The 25,000-nt window shown below is 49.4% G+C and overlaps 2 protein-coding genes across 4 annotated transcripts in view; one reads left to right on the top strand and one right to left on the bottom strand.

Moving 5' to 3' along the window:
- pik3r4 (phosphoinositide-3-kinase, regulatory subunit 4) overlaps positions 1 to 1,330 on the top strand; it is a 13,972-nt gene extending 12,642 nt beyond the window's left edge. For all 3 annotated transcript variants that reach the window (XM_087848596.1, XM_006805579.2, XM_087848597.1), the window contains 2 exons: positions 196 to 316; positions 430 to 1,330. In XM_087848596.1, coding sequence (XP_087704722.1) covers positions 196 to 316; positions 430 to 600 — 292 coding nt within the window. In that variant the 3' untranslated portion in view covers positions 601 to 1,330. The remainder of the gene's footprint in view (positions 1 to 195; positions 317 to 429) is intronic.
- Positions 1,331 to 2,184: 854 nt separating this feature from the next.
- Positions 2,185 to 25,000, bottom strand: part of col6a4a (collagen, type VI, alpha 4a) — a 59,375-nt gene continuing 36,559 nt past the window's right edge. Inside the window, 29 exon segments of the mRNA XM_087848595.1 lie at positions 2,185 to 3,181; positions 3,351 to 3,398; positions 3,750 to 3,944; positions 5,649 to 5,681; positions 5,684 to 5,841; positions 6,028 to 6,115; positions 6,254 to 6,895; positions 7,329 to 7,416; positions 10,599 to 11,110; positions 13,615 to 13,651; positions 13,735 to 13,770; positions 14,272 to 14,334; positions 14,418 to 14,480; positions 15,499 to 15,534; positions 15,627 to 15,677; positions 15,753 to 15,815; positions 16,176 to 16,238; positions 17,977 to 18,039; positions 18,119 to 18,181; positions 18,432 to 18,467; positions 19,295 to 19,348; positions 19,520 to 19,585; positions 20,379 to 20,441; positions 21,988 to 22,041; positions 23,204 to 23,248; positions 23,334 to 23,360; positions 23,444 to 23,515; positions 23,861 to 23,914; positions 24,341 to 24,433. Of these exon segments, the coding sequence (XP_087704721.1) occupies positions 3,006 to 3,181; positions 3,351 to 3,398; positions 3,750 to 3,944; positions 5,649 to 5,681; positions 5,684 to 5,841; positions 6,028 to 6,115; positions 6,254 to 6,895; positions 7,329 to 7,416; positions 10,599 to 11,110; positions 13,615 to 13,651; positions 13,735 to 13,770; positions 14,272 to 14,334; positions 14,418 to 14,480; positions 15,499 to 15,534; positions 15,627 to 15,677; positions 15,753 to 15,815; positions 16,176 to 16,238; positions 17,977 to 18,039; positions 18,119 to 18,181; positions 18,432 to 18,467; positions 19,295 to 19,348; positions 19,520 to 19,585; positions 20,379 to 20,441; positions 21,988 to 22,041; positions 23,204 to 23,248; positions 23,334 to 23,360; positions 23,444 to 23,515; positions 23,861 to 23,914; positions 24,341 to 24,433 (3,042 nt within the window). The 3' untranslated portion in view covers positions 2,185 to 3,005.

Raw genomic sequence — 25,000 nt, 5'->3', positions numbered from 1 at the left:
CACGGAGAGATGATGTCGTAGCTGTGCAGCTGACACCGCTGGGTCATCGGGTCAGCTGACGCTCAGGTGTAAGCGCCGCTCTGTGACCCACAGAACATCAAACATGGCAGCAGGACGAGCTCACGGCTCTGTTCCTTTAACAGTTTTCTGGAAGTTTCTCTGAGCGACCTTTGACCTCTGTTGACCTCCGTTCAGGTTCTGGGACCTGGCGTATCCGGAAAGGTCGTATATTGTGGCGGGCGGAGCCAACGACTCGCTGCACTGCCCGTCTGTCCTCTACAGCCGCAAGATCATCGAAGGGACCGAGGTCGTACAGGTATGCACGCGCACGCACACTCACGTGCACACATGCACACACACACGCACATTCACATGCACACACGCACACGCACTTCCTGCTTTCACCTTTGAACGCTGCCGTCTCTGCAGGAGATCCACAGCAAACAGAAGAGCGGCGTGGTGGAGGACTCGCCCCGCCGCGGCCCGGAGTCCCTCCCCTTAGGTCACCACGACATCATCACGGACATCGCCACCTTCCAGACCACGCAGGGCTTCATTGTCACCTCGTCCAGAGACGGCATCGTCAAAGTCTGGAAATGAGGGCCCCCGATGACATCACAGCACACGCACGCACGGAGGTGTGTTTATGGACACACGCTCCTGTTCCCCATGAACACGGTTACATCATCATCACGAGACGTGGTTCAAACAGGAAGTGAAATGCTCTGCTGTAGACTCTGAGCCCTGACGACTAGTTTGTGCTTTTCATGTCCGTCAGTGTCAGGTGACAGGAAGTGCAGGTGTGCAGCTGATCTCGCTCCTGCCAGATGAACACGCCATTTCTCACTCTGAAGTCTTGTTGCCTGGATACGAAGGAAACCTGATTTTCAGAACCACGATTGATAGCTGCGCTGATGATTTAGGGATATGTAAATCTGTTGAGTTGCATTATGGGACATGTAGTCTTGTTTTGATTCATCTTTAGTTCAGTTTTCCATGTGCAGGTGTAATTCAGCTTCTTTAAATCGGAGCGTCAGCGACGCCTCCAGCTGAGCTCCACGTTGTTCCTGCAGAGCCCACCAGGGGTCCCCATCCACAACTCGGGAACTGCTGTTGAGTGTGATGTTCTTCTTGCTTCATTTGAAAGTGTTTTATTAACAAAAGGACTGCGTACATCAGGAGCACAGATTAGTCACCTGAGGTAAACTTCCTGTCTCGTTGTGATGACTCACCTGAACGATGCTCAGAAGCATCGAACACTGTCAGAGCTCCACAAACCAGCAGAATCTGTGTGTGTGAAAATAAAACCATCATGTGTGAAACGAGCAAACTGAGTGAGACCTGAAAACTCTGTGTGCACGTGAACCTGTTTAGACGTCTTTGTGGGGCCCAAAGTGCCACATTGAAGGTGTTATTTAGACTCACAGTGTTTAGTGTCGGGGTCAGGGTCAATTACATGTCCCGACTAAGATATGAAGACGAGAATCTGTGTGTTGGTGCATTTAAATGTCTTCATTTTTTTACAGTTTTAAATAAAAAGTTTCTCTCTCACACAGACACACAGACGCAGACACACACAGACACACACACAGACACACACACACACAGACGCACACAAACACACACAGACACACACAGACACACACACAGACACACACACACACAGACGCACACAAACACACACAGACACACACAGACACACACAGACGCGCACACACACACACACACACACAGACGCACACAAACACACACAGACACACACAGACACACACAGACGCGCACACACACACACACACAGACACAGACACGCACACAGACGCACACACACACACAGACGCACACAGACGCACACAGACACACAAACACACACAGACGCACACAGACACACAGACGCACACAGACACACAAACACACACAGACGCACACAGACACACAAACACACACAGACGCACACACAGACACACACACAGACACACACAGACGCACACACAGACACACACACACACACAGACACACACACACAAACACACACAGACGCACACACACACACAGACGCACACACACACAGACGCACAGACACACACACACAAACACACACACACACACACACGGACGCACACACACAGACCACGTGATCAGAGAGCGTGGCTGTTTCCTGATTGGTCACAAAGAGGAAGTCAGACGGACACTTGAGATCATTTTATTTTCTTAAACCATCGTTGACGTGTGACAGCTGAGAGTTACAGGAAGTCATCACGGTCCCGTCTGTGGGAGCGATGACGTACACGCTTCACTTTGTGTTTAATCATCAGGTTCACGGAAAATTACACATCAACACGTTAACTTCACTCAAGTCTTAAGTTCTCACATCAGCCTCCACCTGATTTATAAAAAGTAGCACCTGACTGGAGGGAAAGGAGCGTGGGCGGGGTCTGTGAGGGAAACGGGATGTGCTCTGGAGGGAAAACTACGGAGGCCCTGAAAGGTCACAGTAACGTTTCCTGTGAGCTGGATTATGATACAGCACCGAGAACGAGCACCAACCTGCAATTTCTCCTGTGCCCAGCAGAGGCAGCAGCGAGTGAGTCGCCATAGAATCGCACGTTAAACCTTTCCAGCCTGTTTTAAAGCGTTACAGGGGGCGTGGCCTCTTTGACTGAGGCTAACTGTACAAACTGCAAGTCCCGAATTTGTATGTCTGACTTTTTTCTGTTTCCTAACGTGAACGAGGACAAACCAGTGCGAGGAGCAGCGACCGTCAGCTGTTACAGGTCACACCTGCTGGCACGGAGACTTTAGGCGATCGTTCCTGTGACCTTTCTGGGCCTCTTTAAATCGAACATGCGCGTAAACGAACAAAAAGCAGGCGACACATGACTGAAAGCGTTCGAGCTGTTTCCCTGATGGCGGCGGGGGAGGGCGGGCGGGTAAATGCTGTGACTAATTCATTGAGTGGCCTCGGCAGGTTTCCTTATGCGTGTTCAGCCGTGACGCTCTCGTCCTCCTCATCTGATCTTCGTCCCACACAGGCTCTGACACTCCTCCTGCGTCAGGAAGCGGTTCTTGTTGCCGCCGCAGCCGCCGTACCAGAAGCGAGCGCACTCCTTCTGTGCGGCGTCGAAGAACCACATCATCGTGTAGTTGTCGCAGCTGCCCTGGTCCTGAGGGAGGACACAGGAATCTGGAGGACAAGAGACGGATATTAGAAACATCTCAACATGCACACTCGTCCTTGTTAGAACAACCGGGAAGTAGCTCCTCCTCTTTCCTTCTCTCTCGCTGCCTTTTTTAACTTTATTGGCACAAACATCGTGTGTGAGCTCTCACAGCTGTGTGCTCGTCTGTCTTACCTTTAGAGACAAAGCTGGTAGGCGGAGTCTTCTCCACCACATTGGGATCTGCGAGAGACGACAGTAAAGTCAGAGAGGCGATAACTGTGCAGTCGAGCAGCGATGAGGGCTTCTCACAGGTCGGCGTGTTCTGTCACTGAGCAGGAAGTACTGGCATGTGAGAAGAAGAGCGTCGCTTTTACTGTGACCTTTGTCCCCCACGTACATACATGTGTATGCATGTCCGTGTGCAGACAGTCTGGGCGTGGACAGCAGTAACAGAGGGCGTGTTATCAGTGCGACCACAGAGGACTTTAGTAGGAAGCAACACGCAGAGGATGCTGTTAGCGGTCCGCTGATAGCAGAAGTTAGTGGGTCCACAGACGTGGAGCGGGCAGTTTGTGTGCAGTCTGGACTTACGCTGGTTCCCACATGTCTGGAAACATTCATATTCCGTTCTAAAGCGGTTGGCGTTGCCGCCGCAGCCGCCATACCAGAACCGAGAGCATGCACCGACGTTTGTGTCAAAGAACCAGGCTGTGGCGTATTTCTTACACTGGTTGCCGATATCAGCGGGCAGCTGACACCGGGCTGAAAGCAGGACACACACATTTACTACAAACAGGCAGCGGCTCCAGCACAGACCGACTGAACGCCTGCATTCCTTCTGATGACCAGCAGGGGGCGACTCAGGAGGAGGAAGCTTTGGGAGAAAGTCAAAGTCAGTGCCAATTTTTCCCCAACGTTTAAGAAACACCTTCAAACATAAAGATGGAGACGGAGCAGTCGGCTGCAACGCTGGGATTCAGATTCTGAAACCAGGGGTCCGTTCTTCGTACCTCGCTTACTACATCCAAGATCAAATCATCGCGCCAACTTTGAGCTCGCTATTCCGGTTCTCCGAACACACCTGTTGTTGACGATTAGTACAGCTGGATGAAGTAATGTGAGATCACTGGGTGGCTTAAAAGGGGCTACGCATCGATAGTAGAAACATTGATCGGCAACCCTTTGATTGGTCGGCGAAAATGTCGAAGGAGCGCGCTCAGTATTTTTCGGCAGCAGAGCAAGAACTCTTGATTGAGGGATTTCAGGAGTTTCAGAGTTTAATTAAAACGCAAGGGAACACTGCAAAGGCTGCAAAAGCAAGGAGAGAGGGCTGGCAGAAAGTTGCTGACAAATTAAACTCGTAAGTAATTTATTATATTATATTACATTATATCATATTATATTATATTATATCCTCTTTCTGAAAATTCTGAAAACTCTCCTTATCAATCTTGCACCTTCTGCAATGGGTTGCTCGCGTACAAACGGACAGGACATGGCTGCGACAGACTTCCCAAATCCACCTTCGCTTTTATAGCCGTGATCTCTCATCTTGATTACACGAAGTAATTTACTATTACTACTCTAAAATATGAATTACATCTGAAATAATCAAATACATGAAATAGAATGATTAATAGTACATTTCCCTTTTTTTAGGAAATGACCTGTATGTATCTGTATGAAATCAATAAAAGAATCAAATACTGCATTATCTTTAGTTACATTGATAATATTTATTTATGGAAAAACAGCGGAAAAATGTCGCTGTTGCTTTCGTATAAATGAAGCGGACATACCTGAGTGGCCGCGATCTAATCCTGTTTACATAAAGTAAGCCTGCTCCCAAGCAGGTTTACGCTTACGGATCTGTTGCTATGACAGCAAGTCCCGGATGAGCTTCGGAACGATCCAAGATCACGCGAAATCGTCAACAATCAAATCCAGCTAACTTACTTAGCGAGGTACAAAGAACGGACCCCAGAAGTTTATCCACCTGAGCCAGTTTTGCTGTTAGCAACCTTTACGCCATCATCAGCTCTGTCATCCATCATGGCTGACAAACGAGCACAACGAGCTCCTGTACATGATGATGCTCCGCCTCCTTGAGCTGCTTTTACCGCCTCTGAGAGAATGCAGGCTACGTCCGTCTTTTATGTACAGTCTGTGGCTGAGACCCGCTGCTCATGCAGTCGAACAAAGACACGAGGTTAAAGCATACACGACACGCGACATGCCCACCACATCTGTGCAGCTGCTGAAGGAGAGAACATCTGTACACACTTCAATGAAAAGAGGCAGATTTGCTGAAGTTAGTCTGAACCCTGCACACGACGACATTTACTGTGTCTGATGTTCTGTTTTTGCACAGTGAAGCGTGTCAGTACACCGTGCATGTGACAAATAAACAATCTTTTCCTGCTGAACCTCAGAGGTCAGAGGTCATGTACCCCTGCCATTATGTAAGACGTTGTCAGAGCAGTCCTTCACCTGCAGCAGTGTGAGTGCGGCGTGTGTGTGGTTACCTTTGACGTGCGTGTCAGAGACGACTTTCTGGCCGTTTCCTCTGATCAGAGTGTCGATGACGTCCAGCTGCTCGGTCTGAATCTGTCCTCCGGTCTGCTCCTGGAAGTCCTCCTCCACCTCCTCTCCAAACTCGTCCTCCACCTGTGCCACGCCCTGACTGAACACAGCGACCACATGTGTGGACACACTATCACCATGTGAGAGCCTTTCAGCTTCCTAAAGCACAACAACTCTTCTTGATTCTCCCAAAGTCAAACATCAACCAAGAGTTAGAAATTTCAGGAGCTGCAAACTTTCGTTTTAGCTGAGGCCCACGTGATGGCGATGCGAGTGTGTGATTTACCCCGTTATGAATATCTGTCCTCCCTCCTGGCCGCCCAGCTGGTCACATGCTCGCCTCAGAGAGGGAGGAGGATACGAGGCGACTCCCTCTGAAACAATCACGGGACAAAAACAGTGATGGTGAGATATGCGGTGAAACGGGAAACACCTGAAGGAAGTTAACCCCTTCCTTCAGGTGTTCCAGAACACTGATCTGATCTGACTGCTGCAGATGGGAAACATCTTACTGTTGAGGGCGGAGAGGAAGACCCTGATGAAGCGCTGGGCGTAGCCCTGCTCGTCGGCCTTCAGCCTGTCGAGTCTGATCAGGTGCTGCTGTATCGGCACGCTGGCCAGCGCCTCCACCTCCGTCCGGTCGTAACGATCACCCACCGCCACCACAAACAGCGCCACCCCCTCACACTTGGCCTTCTGGGAGATGTAGCGCAGCTTGGCCTGGTCTCTGTAGGCCGTCTTGGTGCCCACCACAGTCAGGATGGCCCTCTTGCTGCGCGGCTGGCCGGCCTTCAGCAGCACCTCCCTCAGGGTGTAGTCCAGCATCTGTCCCAGCGCCAAAGAGCCGCCCTGCTGCTGCATGTTCTGGATCATGTACGTCTTCATGTCTCCAGCGTTCTGGTAGGTCTGCAGGCCGAACTCCACCTTGGCGCTCTGTTGGACCAGAGCTACTCGGGCCTGGCGGCCGGCTCGGCGGGGCTGCGGACTCACGGCCAGCTGCTCCACCACAGAGCTCAGCAGCTGCCGGGCACCGGCGTATTCATCGGCCTGGATCTCCCTGGAGCTGTCCAGCACCATGACCAGGTCCACATCCGCCTGCTGAGGCAGCACTGGTTCCTGGATGAAGGCGCACTCCTCTGCACGCCTGCAGGGGTCTGCAGAGACAGAGGTGACATCAGAAAGCGTGATGCTGATGACAGGAAGCTACAAGCGACCCGTCGTGTTTGTGCACATCAGATCTTGGACTACTCGACAGGAACCAGGATGCTGTGGCACAGAAGCACTTAGAAAAGACGCCAGCATATTCTAATCATTGAACCTCATGGAAGGTCTAACAGTGTGCTCTGATATCAGCCAGCGCTGATGGGTTCAAAGGTCAACAGGAAACACTGTGCACAGATCCATCAGATCATTCATTATGCATTTATTATCACTGTGGACTGAAAACATGTTCTTTGGCAAAAAGACTGCAGTGGTCTCATTTTTCATGTACAAGGAGTCAGTACTAGTTTGGCAGCGTTCTGCTTGTCTCTACGCCGTTGACCATGAAAAGTCAGACGAAAGATCCGAGCAGAAAATGATGCTTACCGTAGCAGATGGCGCAGTTCCTGACCGTCCTGAGCCCAGTGGCCCGTTCTCCCAGCACCGTGAACACAAAGTTTCTCGAGTCGTCAACCTGATGGGAAACATTAAACAAAGCGCTGAGTACAAGGTTACAATGAAATCGACTCATTAGACATCGTTGTTCAGACACAGACGATTTTAAGCGATTAAATCTGAGCTTCCTTTGTTTGCAGAGAGATGCTCGCAGTGAAGCATCGGCTGTTTGTTCTGCAGAGCCGGATGTTGTCCTGATGTTTCCACGTGTGAAATGTGTTAGTTTGATCTTAATGAAAGGACAGCAGAGCGGTCCTGGAGGTGCACCATCATTGGCTCATGCTTTACTTTCTCCTGGAGAAAGTAGTTTTCTCCTGGGATCGCTCCCACGGAGGCCATGTTGTTCTGGGTTCTTCTGTGACCTCCTGGTTGAATCGTTGATGCACTCTTGGAGTCTTTCGGTTGTCCAGTTGCTCCTGAGAAGGTTCAGCATGTTCCAGGTTTTCTCCATGTGTGGATTATGGCTCTCCCCGTGGAGTCTCACAGCCTCAGAAATGTCTCTGTGACCTTACAGGCTGACTTTGTTTTCAGCTGCTTCTGCAGGTCTTGGTGTGATGTGATCTTCTAGCCTGCTTTACTTTGTCAGACAGCTTCTAACTAGGAACTAATTGTACTGATTCATACAGGTGCAAACTACAGTCAAGATGGCGCCGGTGCACATGGCTTGCCGTCCTCGGCTGTGTCTGTTTTGCTGCTTTCTACCCTCTCTACGCTCTTTTATGGACCTTGGCATTGTATTTTTGATCCTTTTAGTTGTATGCTCATCTAATGGCTGAGCACTGATTACATACGACAGGCCAACACTTTTAAATCTAAGACTCTCCCATTCCTCTCGGGCTGATCCTTGCTGGAATCTGGGCGACGCCACCGCGCCCCAACTGGACCCTCCGACCGGCTTCTTCCACCTACCTCTTCCTAACTAAGAAACGCTACAGGAAACGCGGTAGAAGGAGTGGCCATCGCGTTCGCCTCAGGGTCTACTTTACAGCCAGAGCCACAGGCTACCCACATGCCAGCCTGGACATTTGATCTTTTTCCCTCCTTCCAGGAGTGCTCTGATGCTAAGTTGCTCACCCACCGTTGGATCTGCTCGGCTGACCATGAACTCTACCTTGCCCTTCCTGTGGCATGTTTTCCTGCTCGGGTTTGGATAACATCGCTCCAACGTTTGCCGAAGCAACCTAAGTGTCCTACGACGCACCACCTGTGGCGATTTAGCCCCTAGGATACGGATGGCATTGCTTAATGTCAGGCCGCTGGTCAATAAGACTTTTCTCTTAAACGACTTCCTCTCCACTAATGGGGTTGATGCTTTATTCCTGACTGAAACCTGGATTCTTCCTGGTGAGTTCATCCCTTTTTCCGATCTTCTTCCATCGGACTGTGTCGCTTTTAGCTTACTGGTAGGAGTGGCGGCGTAGTCCTCCCTTCCCCCTGTTTTATATCCTCTCCCCATTCCTGAGTGCATTTCAACTTTCCACCAGTTTGAGCCTGGGTCACTTTTGTCTCTTAAGCGGCTAGTTGATCAAATGAATAACACCAATGCTGTGCTTGACATTCTTCCATCTCGAATAGCTAAGGACTGTCTTGATGTAATCGGACCTAGTATCCTATTTCTTATGACCCTTTCCTTGCTCTCAGGCTGTTCCTTCGGCCTTTAAGCGTGCTGTAGTCCACCCGATTCTTAGAAAAAGAAACTCTGACTGTTATGACCTTTCAAACTACAGACCGGTCTCTAAGCTCTCGTTCTTGTCCAACATCCTGGAGAGACTAGTCCTCCCAGCTCCAGGCGTACTTGGAAATTTCAATCTGCTTTTAAGCCATTGCATAGCACTGAAACGGTGTTGGTTAGAGTTCTTAATGATATTCCTGTAATCACTGATACTGGACGCTCTATGGTCCTAGTTTTACTGGACCTCTCTTTGGCTTTTGATATGGTGGACCATAACATCTTATTATTAAGACTAGTCTCACTGCGGGTGTTAGAGGCACTGCCCTCGACTGGTTTAGATCACACCTCGCTGACAGCTCCTTTTTGGTTAACTTAGGCACCTTCTCTTCCCCTGCACCGGTCTGGTAGGGGTGGCGACGTAGCCTCGGTTTTTAAAAATTCATATGCAGTTCGGCAGCTACCCTCACCTACCTACTCTAGTTTTGAAGTCCAGTTATTGGAGATGCATCCACGACCACACTCTGCGTGGTGGTTTACCGACCGCCTAAATATAGCAAATGTTTTATCACGGACTTTGCTGATCTCCTAGGCTCCGTTCTTTTTAAATATGGTTGTGTTCTCATTGTTGGCGATTTTAACATACACACTTGCTGTAAGGATGACCCATTTGCTAAAGACTTCCTTGCTTTAACGGACTCTTTTAACCTGGCTCAGTGGGTTAATGACCCAACCCATGTTAAAGGACATACTTTGGACTTGTTTTTTTCACATGGTCTGGACATTTGTTTTGTGGTCTTTATGTGTGCAGAGGCAGAACGTACCAAACGGGACCTCACTGTCATGTAACCTGTAAGCATTTCTGGGTGTACAGATGGGTGGGCCAGAAACACAGTGAGTAGATGTCTGTACAGAGCAGGAGCGTCTCAGCAACATGAGACATCATTGGTCAAGGCCACAAACGTGATTCCTGGGACTCCTCCTGCTCCACAGAAACTCTTCAAGTTTCCGTGGTAGCTGCAGGAGTCGCTGTGACATTAACAGATATTTTTATACTCGATGCGCTGACGTCATCATTTCTGGTGTTGGTGTCTCATACAGAAAGTGGATTTTCCCTCCAAGAGTTCAGAGCCTTCTGGGAATCTAAATGGTGGCAGAGTTGGTATAAACGAGGCTTTATTTAAGAAGTTTGTTTGAAGTAAAGGAGCAGCACATCAAGCACTATCGTCAGATGTCTCCTAAAGAGGAAACGCATCTTCATCTTCCTCGTGATGTGGTTCTTTCCAGAGACTTTGGTCTTCTGGCTCAGCTCCCTCTTCATGCCTACTGCTGACACCGCTCCACTTTCCTGTTGGATTTTGTAATCAGTTTTCCAGCTTCAGCAGGGATTGGGAAAACTGCTGCGATCCCTTTAGTCCTGTGCTAATGTGCAACTCGAAGGCAAAACAGTCTGAAGAGACGGACTCTATCCTGACGCAGTCAACATCTGGATGAAAAACATCTGCAGGTAGCTGCAGGTAAATGTCACCTACCTGCATCGCTTGTTCGATATCGGGAGTGTTCCTCAGAGAGATGACCGCTGGAACAATGTTGAGGGCCCGGTACTCCATCATGGCCGTTACAATGTCGTTAGCCTCCTCTGTAGGCCCGCTAGAAAAGAAGACGGCCACCTTCCTCATCATTATTCCTGCTCGGACTCGTTTGAAGATGTTCTGACCCACGAAGCGCATGGCGGCGCCCAGCTGCCGTTTGTTGGACGTCCTCTCCTGGGCGATGTTCCTCACGGCCTCTAGCAGCTGTGCCTTGCGCCGGTAGTCCTGGAAGCGGATCAGGTACTTGGTGTAGGTGTTGTATCCCACCACAGCGACACGTGCGCCGTGCGGGCAGTTACTCTCTGCGATACTGATGTCATTCAGCAGGGAGAGGAGGGCGGAGCGCTGCCTACCGAAGTCCCCCGGGGTCACGTCATCAGACATGTCGAGACCGAACACCAGCTCGGTGGGGTAGGCCGGGCACGCTGACCGATCTGACGGGCAAAGAGGAGCTTGTGTTAAACTTTCAGCAGCCGCCCGTTCATCGGTGACCAGGTTGGCGTCACGTTTATATCGGATTATACGAATCTGTTTACATAAAGGATGTTTTACAACAAACTGTAGAGCTAAACGAGTCGGGGTAAAGGTGAGCAGTCCCAGCAGCATCTATCAAAGGGAGGCTGTAAACGCCTCTCATGCTAACGTCCACACTGATGAGCCTCAGCTCTGTTTGCTCATGCAAAGCTGCTCTTATACCATCGGAGACTAAACAAGGACCGAGACAGTCAACACGTGGATGTTGGTGCTGCTGAAGGAACAATTCGTCTTATAATAATAATGCATACTTTATTGATCCCCGTGGGGAAATTCCTCTCTGCATTTAACCCATTCACTCTGTGAAGCAGTGACGCTTATTACCTTTGTGCCCGAAACCCAAGTTTGAATCACAGACTCTCACATATGATCTGTGTAATTCTTAGATACAACCTGGTGCTCCTGGTTTCTGCAGTGAAGCCGTAAAAATAAAAAACAGTTCATTAACCTGCTGGGACCTGGCGCCCACATATGGGGACGTCAGATGTTGGGTTGTTTAGACAAAAATACTCAGCTTTGCTTTCAAAGGAGCCGTTTTGTTGTTTCTCATTTTGCTCCTGTGCATCATTGCTCAACTGTGACTTTATAGTTTTCTATCAAACACCATAAAGTCACAATAGCAAAGGGAATTAAAAATGCATGCCATGAAAGAGTCTTAGGAGGTTAAATATACTTAATTATACTTAAATATACTTTCTAATGAAAGTGTTTCAGGTCGAGGTCACACAGGAAATCTGTGTTTGGCTGATTGTTTCTTTGTTGTAAAACTGCTGCTTTCTTCCCTACGTTTGAAAGGAGAAAGATTTTTGGGTTGAGCAGAAACTGAGCTAAGAGGTGGCTGTGGTGGATACTGGGCACCAGTACAGCTGCCCAGCAGGTTTCTAAGTAGTGCAACAAACCCAACACAAGCTGCAGCCTGACACCAAGCATGCCGCGTGTGATTGGACCTGCACCGCTCTTTGTGCAAAGTTTGTATAATTAAAAAAAATACATCTGCGAATGAGTCAAAGATGCTCAAAGACCACTGTAGTGGTGCAGAGAGAGACGTGTGTGTTTCCAGTACAGAGACCTGTCGGGTGCAGAGCTTATCAGGGGTGGAAATATTCACAGCTGACCCACACATCTGCACGGACCCACGCATCTGCACGGACCCACACATCTGCACGGACCCACACATCTGCACGGGACCCACACATCTGCACGGGACCCACACAGACCCACGCATCTGCACGGGACCCACGCATCTGCACGGGACCCACGCATCTGCACGGACCCACACATCTGCACGGGACCCACGCATCTGCACGGGACCCACGCATCTGCACGGACCCACGCATCTGCACGGACCCACACATCTGCACGGGACCCACGCATCTGCACGGGACCCACGCATCTGCACGGGACCCACACATCTGCACGGGACCCACACGGACCCACGCATCTGCACAGGACCCACACGGACCCACGCATCTGCACAGGACCCACACGGACCCACACATCTGCACGGGACCCACACGGACCCACACATCTGCACGGACCCACACATCTGCACGGGACCCACGCATCTGCACGGGACCCACACGGACCCACGCATCTGCACAGGACCCACACGGACCCACGCATCTGCACGGACCCCACGCATCCGCACGGAAACCACACATCCGCACGGACCCACACATCTGCACGGACCCACACATCTGCACGGACCCACACATCTGCACGGACCCACACATGCTTTAGATCCACAGACTCACCAAACACCAGAAGATTCGATGTTTCATCCAGATGGTCGGAAACTTCTTTTGTTTGTAGCTTTCATACATTCTTAGAATTATTTTAACCTCCTAAGACCAAAACTCTTTCATGGCAGCATTTTAAACTTCTCTTTGATATTTGGGCTGATTGGGATCCGATGACTGTAAAAACAAAGAATTACCAGATTTTTTTTTTTAACCTAATTTTTGTTTCTGAGACAAATAAGAGCCACATGTGAGGACATTGGTTTTAAATGTTGATAGAACAGTGGCAGTATAATGTCCTCGTAACTGGATATCAGGGCCTTGTTGAGAAAAATTAATTATTTTCGTCTAGACGTCCCAAAATGTGATGTCCACACATGTGGACGCAGGTCCGAGGAGGTTAAGAAAACCTTTTTCACCATCCGGACACTAACGACAGCAATAACTGAGGAAAAATCCTGAGGAGAAGAATCACAACAACAACACTGTGCTGAATCTGAGTGCAGCTGCGTCCATCTTTGATCCAGTCTGTGGACACGGCTGCTGAGCCGTACTCACCACGATACCTGACTGTTAGAGTGGAGACACGTACCAGCAGAGCAAACTGGAGGGAGAACAAACAGCATTTAGACACGTGCAGGTTTCATTTCCTGAGATGATGTGAGGATGTCAGGAAGTCTTACCACAGTTGTCCCTGATGTAGGTGATCAGCTGACAGTCCTGAGTCAAAAGGAAAGACCTGTGATTACATCCTGTACTAATGTTTCCTTAATGTGGCTGAGGTGGGTTTAAGGTGGACTTACAGTCATGGCTTTGCCTCCAGGAGAACCTCGGGGGCCCTGCGAACAGTGTGATATCTGACTAACATGACAGAAGAATGTTCCTCACATTTGATGACATCAAACAAACGAAGATCTTGACACATTTTGCCTCATTCACCCTTTCGTTTAAAGTCTTTTATCAAACATTTGCACTCCGATGGAAGCACCAGAGAGCAGCTTGGGGTTAGGATCTTGCACACGGATATTTGGCCTGCAGAGCGGAGCAGACGAGGACTGAACCACCAACGTTTGGTTAGTAGGTGACCTGAGCTACAGCCAAACGCTGCGTGAGCTCTGTAAAGGACAGAAATACCTCTGCGCCTGTTTAAACTAACCGTTAGAGTTAAGTTTGGGTAAAAAATACATTTTCCTTTATCGTTGTAAGAGAGGACGAAATCGATTTAGAGGAAAACTAAAGTTTTCTTATAAATGAATCCACATCCAGTGATCTTTCTGGCTCCAGGCGCTCAGTTTGTGCAGCGTGAAGTCGGCAGCTTTCTAAAGCTTTTCCACACTCACCCTGTGTCCCGGATATCCCGGTTCTCCGGGGACTCCCGACCCTCCCGGCAAACCAGCGTTACCCTACGTGACCGGATCAAGAACAAACGTCACTGACGGACTCAAAGACCGAGCTTGAGTCAGTCATCTGAGCAGTGGACTCTCACCCCCCGGCCGCGGTTCCCTTTGGGCCCTGGATATCCTTTCGGTCCCTGCAGCCCCTCCTCGCCCTGCAGAGAAAGAAACACGGCTCGTGAGGTAACGCATCTCTGACAAATCCAAACAAGCCCTCAAGTCAACTTCCTGACCACACTCATCCCAAGAATAAACAAGCGTTCTTATCTCCGGCCTCCAAAAGCTTCTGAACAAACACCAGCGAGTAAAACTGAAATTTATTTATTCAGGCGGCCTGTCTTTTATAAATCCTTGAAAAGGATCCAGTCGACTTTACCACAAAGCTGTGAGAGCTCAGTGATGCTCTGCTGTCAACCTTTTGTGTATGAATGTGTGAAAAGAAAGCTGCAGGCAGCACGGCGAGGTGTTTATGAGCCACCAGTGTCGGCAGGCTTGTATTCGTTTTACAGGAGCAGTAACAGGTTAAAGTCCTGGCTGCAACCATGCAGCACCAGCAGAGGCTCCAGCAGGCGGTCCGGCCCACAGACTCCCACCTCAACACGTCCAACAGCAGAAATAAAAGTTTATTTGACCGCAAACATTAAAGTTTCTTGGCTACTAACAGAGAAACAGTCGTAATTGGACCGTTGTGGAAACATCCTGAACAGTGTTTCTGTGCTACCGTCTGAGTATTTGAAGTTTCAGTGCAGCTTTGATACGTTTGCAGTGAAACCTCTGAACCCGCTGAGCTCACAGGTCCATTCTGATTGGTCCGCGCCACGAGCAGCACCTGCTGTTTGCGTCCGTTTGAATGATGTGAGAGAGCAAAAGGCCGACTTCACTGCGTCGCTCTCAGAGCGAGCAGCACAATCACACATCAGTTTTACACCTGCAGGTGTTTCTGCTCAGCTTAGACGTGAATCACAGATTATTTTGTGTTCGCAGCATCGAGCTCTGTGAGCTCCTGAACTCGGTGGACTTCTGTTAGCCTGAAAACGTTTCCGCAGCCCGCTCCGATGTTTGGATCCGAACTTGTTTCTGATCCGTTCCCAGCACGCCGCCTTCATTTCCTGTCTGTGTGTTTACTGCGATTTAATGCCAGGATGGATTCAACCTGATCTGCTGTGAACTCACCCGAAGACCGGGGTAACCAGGGAAACCGGGATCGCCCTGCAAGAGACGCCAAGAAATCCTCATAACTGTGAACATTGTTGTGAATGTGAAGCAGAGATCTAGCACGACGGTGTATTATGAAGGGTCACCTTTGCACCTCGGGGTCCCGCGGCTCCGTAACCATCCCGACCGTCCTGACCCTGAAACACAGACAGTCAGCGCCACTGACATCCAATCAAACTGTATCTGAACAGAGCAGGCTCGCGGCTCCTTACCGGCATTCCTCGGGGTCCGTCTGGTCCCGGTGCGCCCTTATCACCGGGATCTCCTGGTTGGCCCTTTAACAGCAACAACAGGTTGTCATGGTGAAGATAACCTCCCCCTTCACACCAACTGGATTAACCCCCCACTGGCTCTACACGTGTGGGTTCAGACTGATAACCAGGCCAGCTGGCATTAACCAATAACTGTGGTTAGAAGGCTAACCTGGAGGCTTCACAATTAAAGCTGATGACATTGTGGTGGCCACGCCCCCCCATGTACCCTGTATGGATGTACGTGCATGAACTTCCTGTCCCCTGTAATCTCTTCATCTGACCTCGTGGAGTATTCGTCAGCTAATCTCATGAATGTGATCTTATCTGATGTGAAGCGGGACGATTGTTTATCAGATGTTAAACGATGATGATGTCACACACCTTCTGTCCGTTACCACCGATCCGTCCAGGTAATCCCGGGTCTCCAGCGGGACCTGGTCCACCCTGGAGGAAAAACCAGCAGAGTCAGAGCCACACACAGTTCCCTTTTACCTGATTATCCCTGAATGCACCGCGGACAGTAGAAAACTGCCGTCGGTCACAGAGCCTCACATAAATCTCCGCTCGTTATCAACTTTAACGGCGCTTATCCAAACAGGTGAAGAGTAAACATGGACGCCGCCGAGCTGCCAAGTGATAAATCTGAGCTTCATTGGTCCCAAATCTCCGCTCGGCAGCTCCTCACTGACTTTTTATGAGATTTCCTCTTTGGACTTTCTAACAGCAGCTCAGGACTGAGCGTCTGGTAAAAGAGTTAAAGCTGAGACTGAGACGCTGCGTTTGAACGAGTCGAGCAGACGTTCCTCTGGGCCGAACTCGACCTGTCTGTCGGTGTTTTCGATGGCTGAACGACGCGGTGATCGAAGCAAACACAGCGACAGCTGCCTCCAGACTAAACTTGGATCAGTTCTGTTTAAAGTTTCCTCTGACGCTGAGCGGTCACAGACTCGTGGCGCTGTGGGGACAGGCCGCTTGTTCAAACGTCTGCGTCGGTGCCTCCGGCTGTGTCCGGCTGTGTCCGGCTGTACGGACGACGGCTTTGTTAAATAACAGACCGCACAGCTCAAAGTACCGAAAATTACATTCTTCATCTCAGCAGCAGCGTCTTTGCAGGACCTGGTTACACATAAAACGTGTTTCACTCTTTGTTATATTTGTTCTGTTCTGTTACATTATTGTGCATCTTCCTGGCATTTGCATTGTTCTCTCTTACTGACCACTCAGCTCATCAGAAATGAATGAATATATCGATGAGTAAGCAGGCGCTAAGCTGTAGACTCTTTTGGTTGGCGGATGTATACGCTGGAAGAAAATAGTTCCTATGTAAAGCTTTGGGACACTTATGTGTCACCAACGAGCATTTAACGAGAGGACTTTTTTAAGATGTGTCGTCTAAAGTGACGACATGACAGAAGCTTCAGGGAAGATCGGCCCAGACCGCAGAGGTCCAGATGTTGGCAGCTGCAGCAGCGACGTCACACTCGGGATTTATGAAACGCAGCGATGAAGGCGTCAAATGTGACGACCACAAAATGAGCCCACAGCGAAACGAGCCTTAACGAGGATGAAGAAACGAAAACCTCAGCGTCTCCAGAGACTCACAAACCAGGCCGTGGATTTGGAAATCGACCGTTTCTGTGTTGCAGCTCGTGATTCTGCAGCTTTCATAAGTGTGTTTGTGTAATGAAGGGCAGATCCAGGTTCAGGTCGTCATGATGAGCAGACTCCACGGTTCAGGGTCTTTGGGAGAAGCTGAACACACATCCACTGTTTAAGGTGCAAACTGCTGAAACGAGACGTTTCTACCACAAAGCCGTCATGAGGGAAATCTAAACTTCCAGATTGAACAACAGTCCCAGAGCCAGCTGATCCCACCAGGCTGATCTGCAACTTTACCAAATGTGATGCAAGAACATCAAACGTTTCATCGGCGTTTGCAGCAGCTCTGGGTGGCCTCCTCAGACTGAAGCTGCAGCAGCAGCGGGGAGCCGAGCTTCAGGAATGAGCACCTGAACCCTAACCATGAAACCATGAAACCATGAAACCATCCACCAATCAGTCTGCTCCTCTTCTCATTTCGCTGCTCCCGTGGTGACTCTGTGTTCACCTCACAGCTCGAGGAGATGGCTGCAGCCATAGCAAGACAATGAAAATCAACTTTTTCAATAAATGATCAGCTGACCTGAGGTCCAGGAAGGCCGGGGATTCCTCTCGGGCCAGGCTGACTTCTGACCCCTCCGGGACCCTGCAGAGACGAAGGTTAGCGTGTTAGCAGCAGCAGCATGCGCACATTAAGTGTGACTCTTCCTGCCCTGAAGGCTCACCTGTGGACCAGAACCACCTGGGCTGCCTTCAGGTCCCAGATCTCCAGGTGGTCCAGCTGCACCCTGCAGACAACACACACACTCTCGTTTTCATGTCTTAGTGAGGACATCTAGTGGACTGTAACCCTGACACAGAAACAACATTTTGAGCGTAAAAATGTCTTCAAGCCCGTGAGGACGTTTGGTCCCCACAGGTACAGTGGCACGCCAATTTTCTGTCCTCACAAAGATGCCTAAACCTGCACACACACACACACACACACACACACACACACGCATGCACACACACACACACACGTTTGCAGTGTCCTACCTGGTCACCCAGTCGTCCCCGTCTTCCGTTTTGTCCCTAAGGAGAAGTCCACATATCTGATCAATAATCTCACAGCTGTTACATCAGTGGTCTCCAGCCTTTTTTGCGCCACGGACCGGTTCATGCCTGACAAGATTTTTACTGACCGGCCTTTAAGGTGTCGCGGATAAATACAACAAAATCAAACTAGTACCGGTACCGAAATAAAGAAGATTTATTCATAACACACGTGAAAAGACCCAGGAAAACCGAGTAAACGATAAAAACGATAAAAACCCTGAAAACCAGACATTTCACACTCCAGTCTCACGACTCACGGACCGGTACCGGTCCGAGGCCCGGGGACCGCTGTGTTACAGCATCACTGATTTATACACGATCACATGACAGGCTGTGATGCAGGCATTCCTATTTCTGCCCCAGTGAATTATGGGATGCTTTCTGGAGCTGCTCAGCTGCAGATTTCACTCAGTCAAGCTGTTTCTGGGCGTGTGAGGATGGAGGGAGGAAGACTTTCCAGAGTTAAGCCTGACTAAGACTCCCATCCAGGCAGGTTAACGTTGGTCAAAAAACAGATAGTTGAAAACAGCGTTCATAACGAGCTGGCAGGAAGTTCATTCAGAAGGTTTAGTGAGTGAGAGACGACTTCCAGCTAACCTGAAGCTCGTCCAGCTGCCAGAAGCAGGCTAACTTTAGAGATCTGTGTGAACGCTGAGCTAATGCTAGTTAGTGTCTCGTGCTCGACTCGCTGCGCCATCCTGTGGTCAGCAGTAGTATTACATGAGAGTACAGCGCAGCATTGCTGCTCTAATAATCCTGGAATAACAAGATCTGCTCCTCGTGCTGAGAATGAAGAAGCTCACCGGGTTCCCGACGATTCCGGACTCTCCGAACCGGCCGTCCTGCCCGGGTGCTCCCTGTGGATTTGAACACATCACACTTCAGTGCAGGGATTTGAGACAGCGATGACACGAGCACGCTCTTTAGACAGACGTGCAGACGCAGCAGGAATCTGTTAAAGAAACCTCAGAGACACATTTCTGCTGCGTCTGCAGGACGACCAGCGTCTGCTCTGGGACGTGTCTCACCGGCAGGCCGGGGTTTCCTGGGTCTCCTTTGGCTCCGGGCGAGGTGTTATCGGCCCCCGGTTGTCCCTGTCAGAAAGATGAAGCCACAGATTAAACTCAGTCAGCTTCCAGCTGTGGCCCAGCTGCGCTTCATGCGAACACTTATTAAAAACTTTGTGTGATGGCAGATGGGCTGCGGTTAGTCTGAGTGTGTGGGTCGGTGGCAGCTCGCCTCGCGTCACATCTGAACTCTGCTGTTTGTTTGTGTGTTTCACAATCACGCCGATGACTTTGATGACTTTAATCTGCTCTTCATGCAAACATTTATTAAAAACTTTGTGAGACGGACATCCTGGCTGTCTGGGTTTCATCACAGTTTGCTATTAAAAAGCCCGACAGCTCAAAGCTTTGCTTCAATAAATACGGGACAGAAGAAGAGTGTGCCCCCCACGCCCACGCCCCTTCCCCCTGTGGGACACTTGTGCCCCTCCCTGGGATTAGGGCGCTTCTTGGTCCCAGGGTGCGTGGCTGGATGTTCTGATGTGGTCGTTGGCCTGCTCTCGTGGTGGTTTGGGGGGGGCTGCTGTCTCTGTGCATCCTTTTATTCTACCCCTGCCTGTCCGTGCTGTTGCACATATAATAACACAAACAAATGAATAAATAAACATGAACTAGAGGAGCTACATGTATCTGCTCTTGGAAAAGCAAAATGTGTTCGGCGTCGCCGTGCATCCACATCACAATTCAGAGTGCAGAAGCTGCCAGACAGGACACCAAAGAAGAAGAAACGTTGATGTAAGCAGGAGAGAAAACACGAAAAAGCCAAAAACAGTTCAGAGGAGGAGAGACGAGAGAAGACGAGGAAATGTTTGACACTCACCGGATCTCCTCTCAGTCCTTGCTGTCCTTTCACCCCCGTCTCCCCCCTAATTCCTGGGATACCCTGAGGACAACAGTTCAGCCCGTCAGTATAAGCAAAGGTCAGAGGTCAGCAACCACCAGCATCATTCCTCAACTTTAAAAAAAATCCCACTGTTTCGGATCATTACAGCCTCAGGACCCTACAACATGTTCCATCTAAGCCTGAAGCCCAACACTGTCGTCCCCTCTGTAGCCGCTGTATCAGAGAGACTCAGAGTTTTCTCCAAGCATCCCGGTGTACTTCAGACCCAGCAACACACTCAGACACAAACTGGTTCACCCGAAAAACAAAACTCCAAAACACAGACTTAACAACGTGGTGTTTGCTGTACAGCAGCGAGGAATGCCCAGACCTCTACATTGGAGAGACCAAACAGCCACTTCACAAGCGCATGGCACAACACAGAAGAGCCACCTCCACAGGACAAGACTCAGCATCCATCTGCATCTAAAGGTCAAAGGTCACTCTTTCGAGGATGCCAATGTTCACATTTTGGACAGAGAGGACAGATGGTTTGAAAGAGGAGTGAAAGAAGCCATCTATGTCCACTGTGAGCGACCATCTTTGAACAGAGGCGGTGGTTTACGACACCAACTCTCTGCCATCTATAATCCAGTTTTGAGATCCCTCCCCAGACGCCTTAACGCCCACTCACATCCTGGGCCATCTGACCTCAGGAAATCACATGATAAGGTGGGGCCAGGTTTCACAATGAGCTCACCTGAAACTCTGGCTGATTGGGACCCACACCCAGTTCCACACCTTGGCTCAGGCGATTAGAGGATCATCAGGGGGTCCTTTTGTCCCTCTGTGGGGGAAACTCCCACTAGGTTTATATCTGGGACTCTCCACCATTTGACCTTAGAACTGAAGAAGCTTCTCGGATGAAGGTGAAACGTCTTCAAGTAACTTAAAGAAGTCCAGACGCTTTTCTTTGCAAGCTCCTTTGACTACGATGACCTGGATGACTGAGAACCTCACAGACAGATCATCACAGCCTCATTTCTAAAGACACCGAGACGGCTTTACCAAAACACGCTAATGACATGATACAGGCGGTTGTAGCTCAGCAACCTTTGACCCCTTTGATTGTCACACTCTTACTAACTGATCTGGCTGCTCTCAGGAACCTCTCATCTTAAACCGACAGATGTTTCAGAACTGATGCTAACATCTGTATGTGCTCGTGTTAAGGCATCCCTCAGGGCTCAGTCTGGGTCTGTTAGCATCACATGTGTTAGCCGCGGGCTAACTGCTCTCCTGAGGGTCTCGTGTTCGGTTCTGACAGTTTCTTTAAGGAGGTCGGTCGTTACGCGAACAAACATTTGAAGTGTGCAGTATTTGAATTCAAACCTCTACTGTTAATAAAATACCTTTTAGTTCACACTTTTTCTCCCACCTTTATCCCTGTGAGTCACTTTTAAATGTGTTTGTCCAAACAACCTCCAACGGTGCAAACCAAACCGCTGCCTCATCCTTGGTTCCAGTGAAATTCAGAATTCATTTGAAAATTGTTGTATAAAGTATTGATGTTAAAATAACATTATATAGTTTTGTTTTCTTTTACCGGGTTGCCGGGGTGTCCTCTCTCTCCTCGGGCTCCATCCCCTCCCGTCACTCCCTGCCGACACAGAAACACAGGAATGCCATTAAGCATGGAAACCCCCCCAATCAGCTCCCTTCCTGAGACGCCCGCTCGTTTCCTCCATGACGAGGACAGAAACTCGTCGCCGTCTCTCCATCAGTGAGTCAAATCTGAACCTTTGGATCATTGTCGCCGACTCTTCAGGCTGTTTACTAATAATCTTTATGGTGGCTGTAATATGATCAACATTTGATGCATGATGAAAATGAAAGTTGACCGTCGAGGCAGGAAAAGCAGCTGACATGCTGGGTGTTGCAGGGCCGTTTCAGAGAGCTTTGACGTCTGTGTGAGAGCTCGCCGACTTCATCTGCGCTGCAGCGTTATCAGGATGTTTGCAGCTGCCGGGGAACAAAGGAAGACTTTGGAAAAAGATCTGCCTCAGAAGTAAATGATGTTTGTGATGGCAGCCGAGCGGAGCGTGAAACTACACTGACTCAGTGCTGACATATAAGAGCAGTCATCAGCTGTGGATGCACTGCAGCTGGTAGTCCTGAGCTCAGGAACCAGATCTCCCAGTGCTGCCGGTTCTGGCTGGCGAACCTGGACCACCAACACCAGCTGCAGCCCAACAGCTAAGCATTTCACTGCATATCGGACTGTGCATGACCGTGCATGACTGTGCATGACTGTGTATGACTGTGCATGTGACAAATAAAATTTGAATTTGAGCTGGACACCAGAGTCTCTGCAGAGGCAGCCGTTAGCAGAAATGGACCTTTCAAATTAAAAGCGGGGGTCTTATCTTGCTGAGTGGATGAAAGACTAAAGGAGACGTAATGGTGTTGATGACACACAAACGATGGTGCGATTTTGCTCATATGAACCTTTTACTTTGGGTTAACAGAGGACGCTGAGCCTCCAGCAGCTATGACACAACATAATAATTTATCAAATGTTTATTAAATATTTCAGTGATGCTAGAATAATTATTCAGTATGTTTAGTTACCAGTTTATTGGGAAAAGAAACAAAGAAAGCAGAAATGTGGAGATTCAGTCGTTGGTGTGACTCAGGTTTCCCGTTATCTGTCAGGCCGGCTGACATCATCCTTCCTGTTTATGCATCGTGATCTCTCACGCTACAGATCGCAGAGATACCTGACGATGAAGGCGATCAGGAGGAAGCTGTGTTCTCTGTACCTGTTCTCCGTCCACTCCGCTCAGCCCGTCCTCTCCGTCTTCGCCCTGCAGCGGTGGAAGAAAAGTCTTCTGTGAGACTTTATCAGGACGTGAGTGTTTGTGCTTCCTCCTACATTCCTGAGTAACTCACCCTTTCTCCTCGCAGCCCTCTGAAGCCCTGCAAACACACAAACGCACACACATCAGCAACATTGGCTTCTGGCAGATCTGCTCCAGGACATTTTGGCGGCACGCCTCTACCTTCTGTCCTCTGATTCCCGAGCATCCCTGGAGTCCCTGAGGTCCGCTCGGTCCAGGTAAACCCCTCCCGCCCTGCAACACACAGACAGAGTGAGCAGCGACGCAGCGAAAGACGCAGATGATGGTTTAGGATTCACGTTTGAGCAGGTGGCAGACAGAGTGACGCTATTGGTCCGTTTTGACTCACAGAGACGACTTTCACAGATGTTTATCTCTTTATTTAAACGTCTTTTTTGTCCTCAACAACACTTCAAAGTGACGTAAAACTGTGGAGAAAGACTCATGATGGAGACGCTGACACAACAAATATATTTTCCAGCAGCATATCTTCTGAGAGCAACCAGAGACGCTGTTGGTTTGAAGATGATGAGGCATGTGTGCAGATGATGTGTATGAAGCGAATGAAGAAGCACTTACAGCGAGGCCCTCCTCTCCGGGGAAGCCGGGGTGACCCTTCTGCCCAACCGCGCCCTGTTTTTAAAAACACAGGTGACGGTTCAGAAAAAAGGAGAAGAGAAACCTTCAAAGGCCAGACAGACAGACAGCTTCCTGCCTCCATGCCTCCTAATGTTCGCCTGCTGCTTCACTAAGTCTGAGTAAGGTTTGAAAAACCCCCAGGAAGCATCCAGTTCTGCCCCCTTTCCTGTTTTTCCTTCTTCTTTTTCCTCTTTCAAATATTTTCTCTTCTATATACTAATCCGACATTCCTCTGCCCCCCCTCCCTGTGTAACAGTATATCTTTAACACTGCTCCTGCTTCACTTTGAAATATAAACCCGGCCACTTTCTAACTATGAAAGCGTCTGTTTGCTCTCAGAGCAGTCCGGCCTCTTTAATGCTTCTGGCACAGTCTCTGTTATTCTGTTTGGACTTAAAAGGCGTGAATATTTCAGTTCACCTTTGACCCCGGGGGGCCCCGAGAGCCACGGATGCCTTCATGTCCTGAACATTTGCACATGACGCCGCAGCACTCCCTGTTTGACACGGTGTCCTGCAGAGAGAAAGAGACACACGCTTTTTAAAGATTAAGTTAAAGAAACAGGAAATCGGAGGTTTATCTGTCCATGAAGCCAGATAACACACACACAGTAAAGATGGACCTCATCTGCATAGCAGTGTAAATGTCTAAGGGAAGCATGTATAATGTAAACAGAATTGGTCCTAGCACTGAACCCTGTGGAACTCCATAATTAACCTCAGTGTGTGAAGAGGACTCTCCATTTACATGCACAAACTGGAGTCTATTAGATAGATATGATACAAACCACTGCAGCACAGTACCTGTAATACCTACAGCATGTTCTAATCGCTCTAATAGGATATTATGGTCGACAGTAGTGGTGCAGCGGATCACGGTTGATCCGTAATCCGAACCGATCCCACTCCACGGTTCGGCACGCACGTGATCCGAAGATTTGAAAAAGAAGAAAAAAAGTATGTGTATGGTGGCGTGGTGGGTCTGTCAAGCGATAGCTATGGCCAGCGCTAGCGGTCCAAGAGGAGGAGCAGATGAGTATTTAAGCAGCCCTTTGCTGCCCAGCCCGACCGGGCTAAAGCT

Source organism: Neolamprologus brichardi, chromosome 11 (assembly GCF_056152115.1).
Source record: "Neolamprologus brichardi isolate AB-2024 chromosome 11, ASM5615211v1, whole genome shotgun sequence".
Lineage (NCBI taxonomy): Eukaryota > Metazoa > Chordata > Actinopteri > Cichliformes > Cichlidae > Neolamprologus > Neolamprologus brichardi.
Note: the sequence above shows the minus strand (reverse complement) of the source record. Positions and strands in the feature narration are given on the sequence as shown.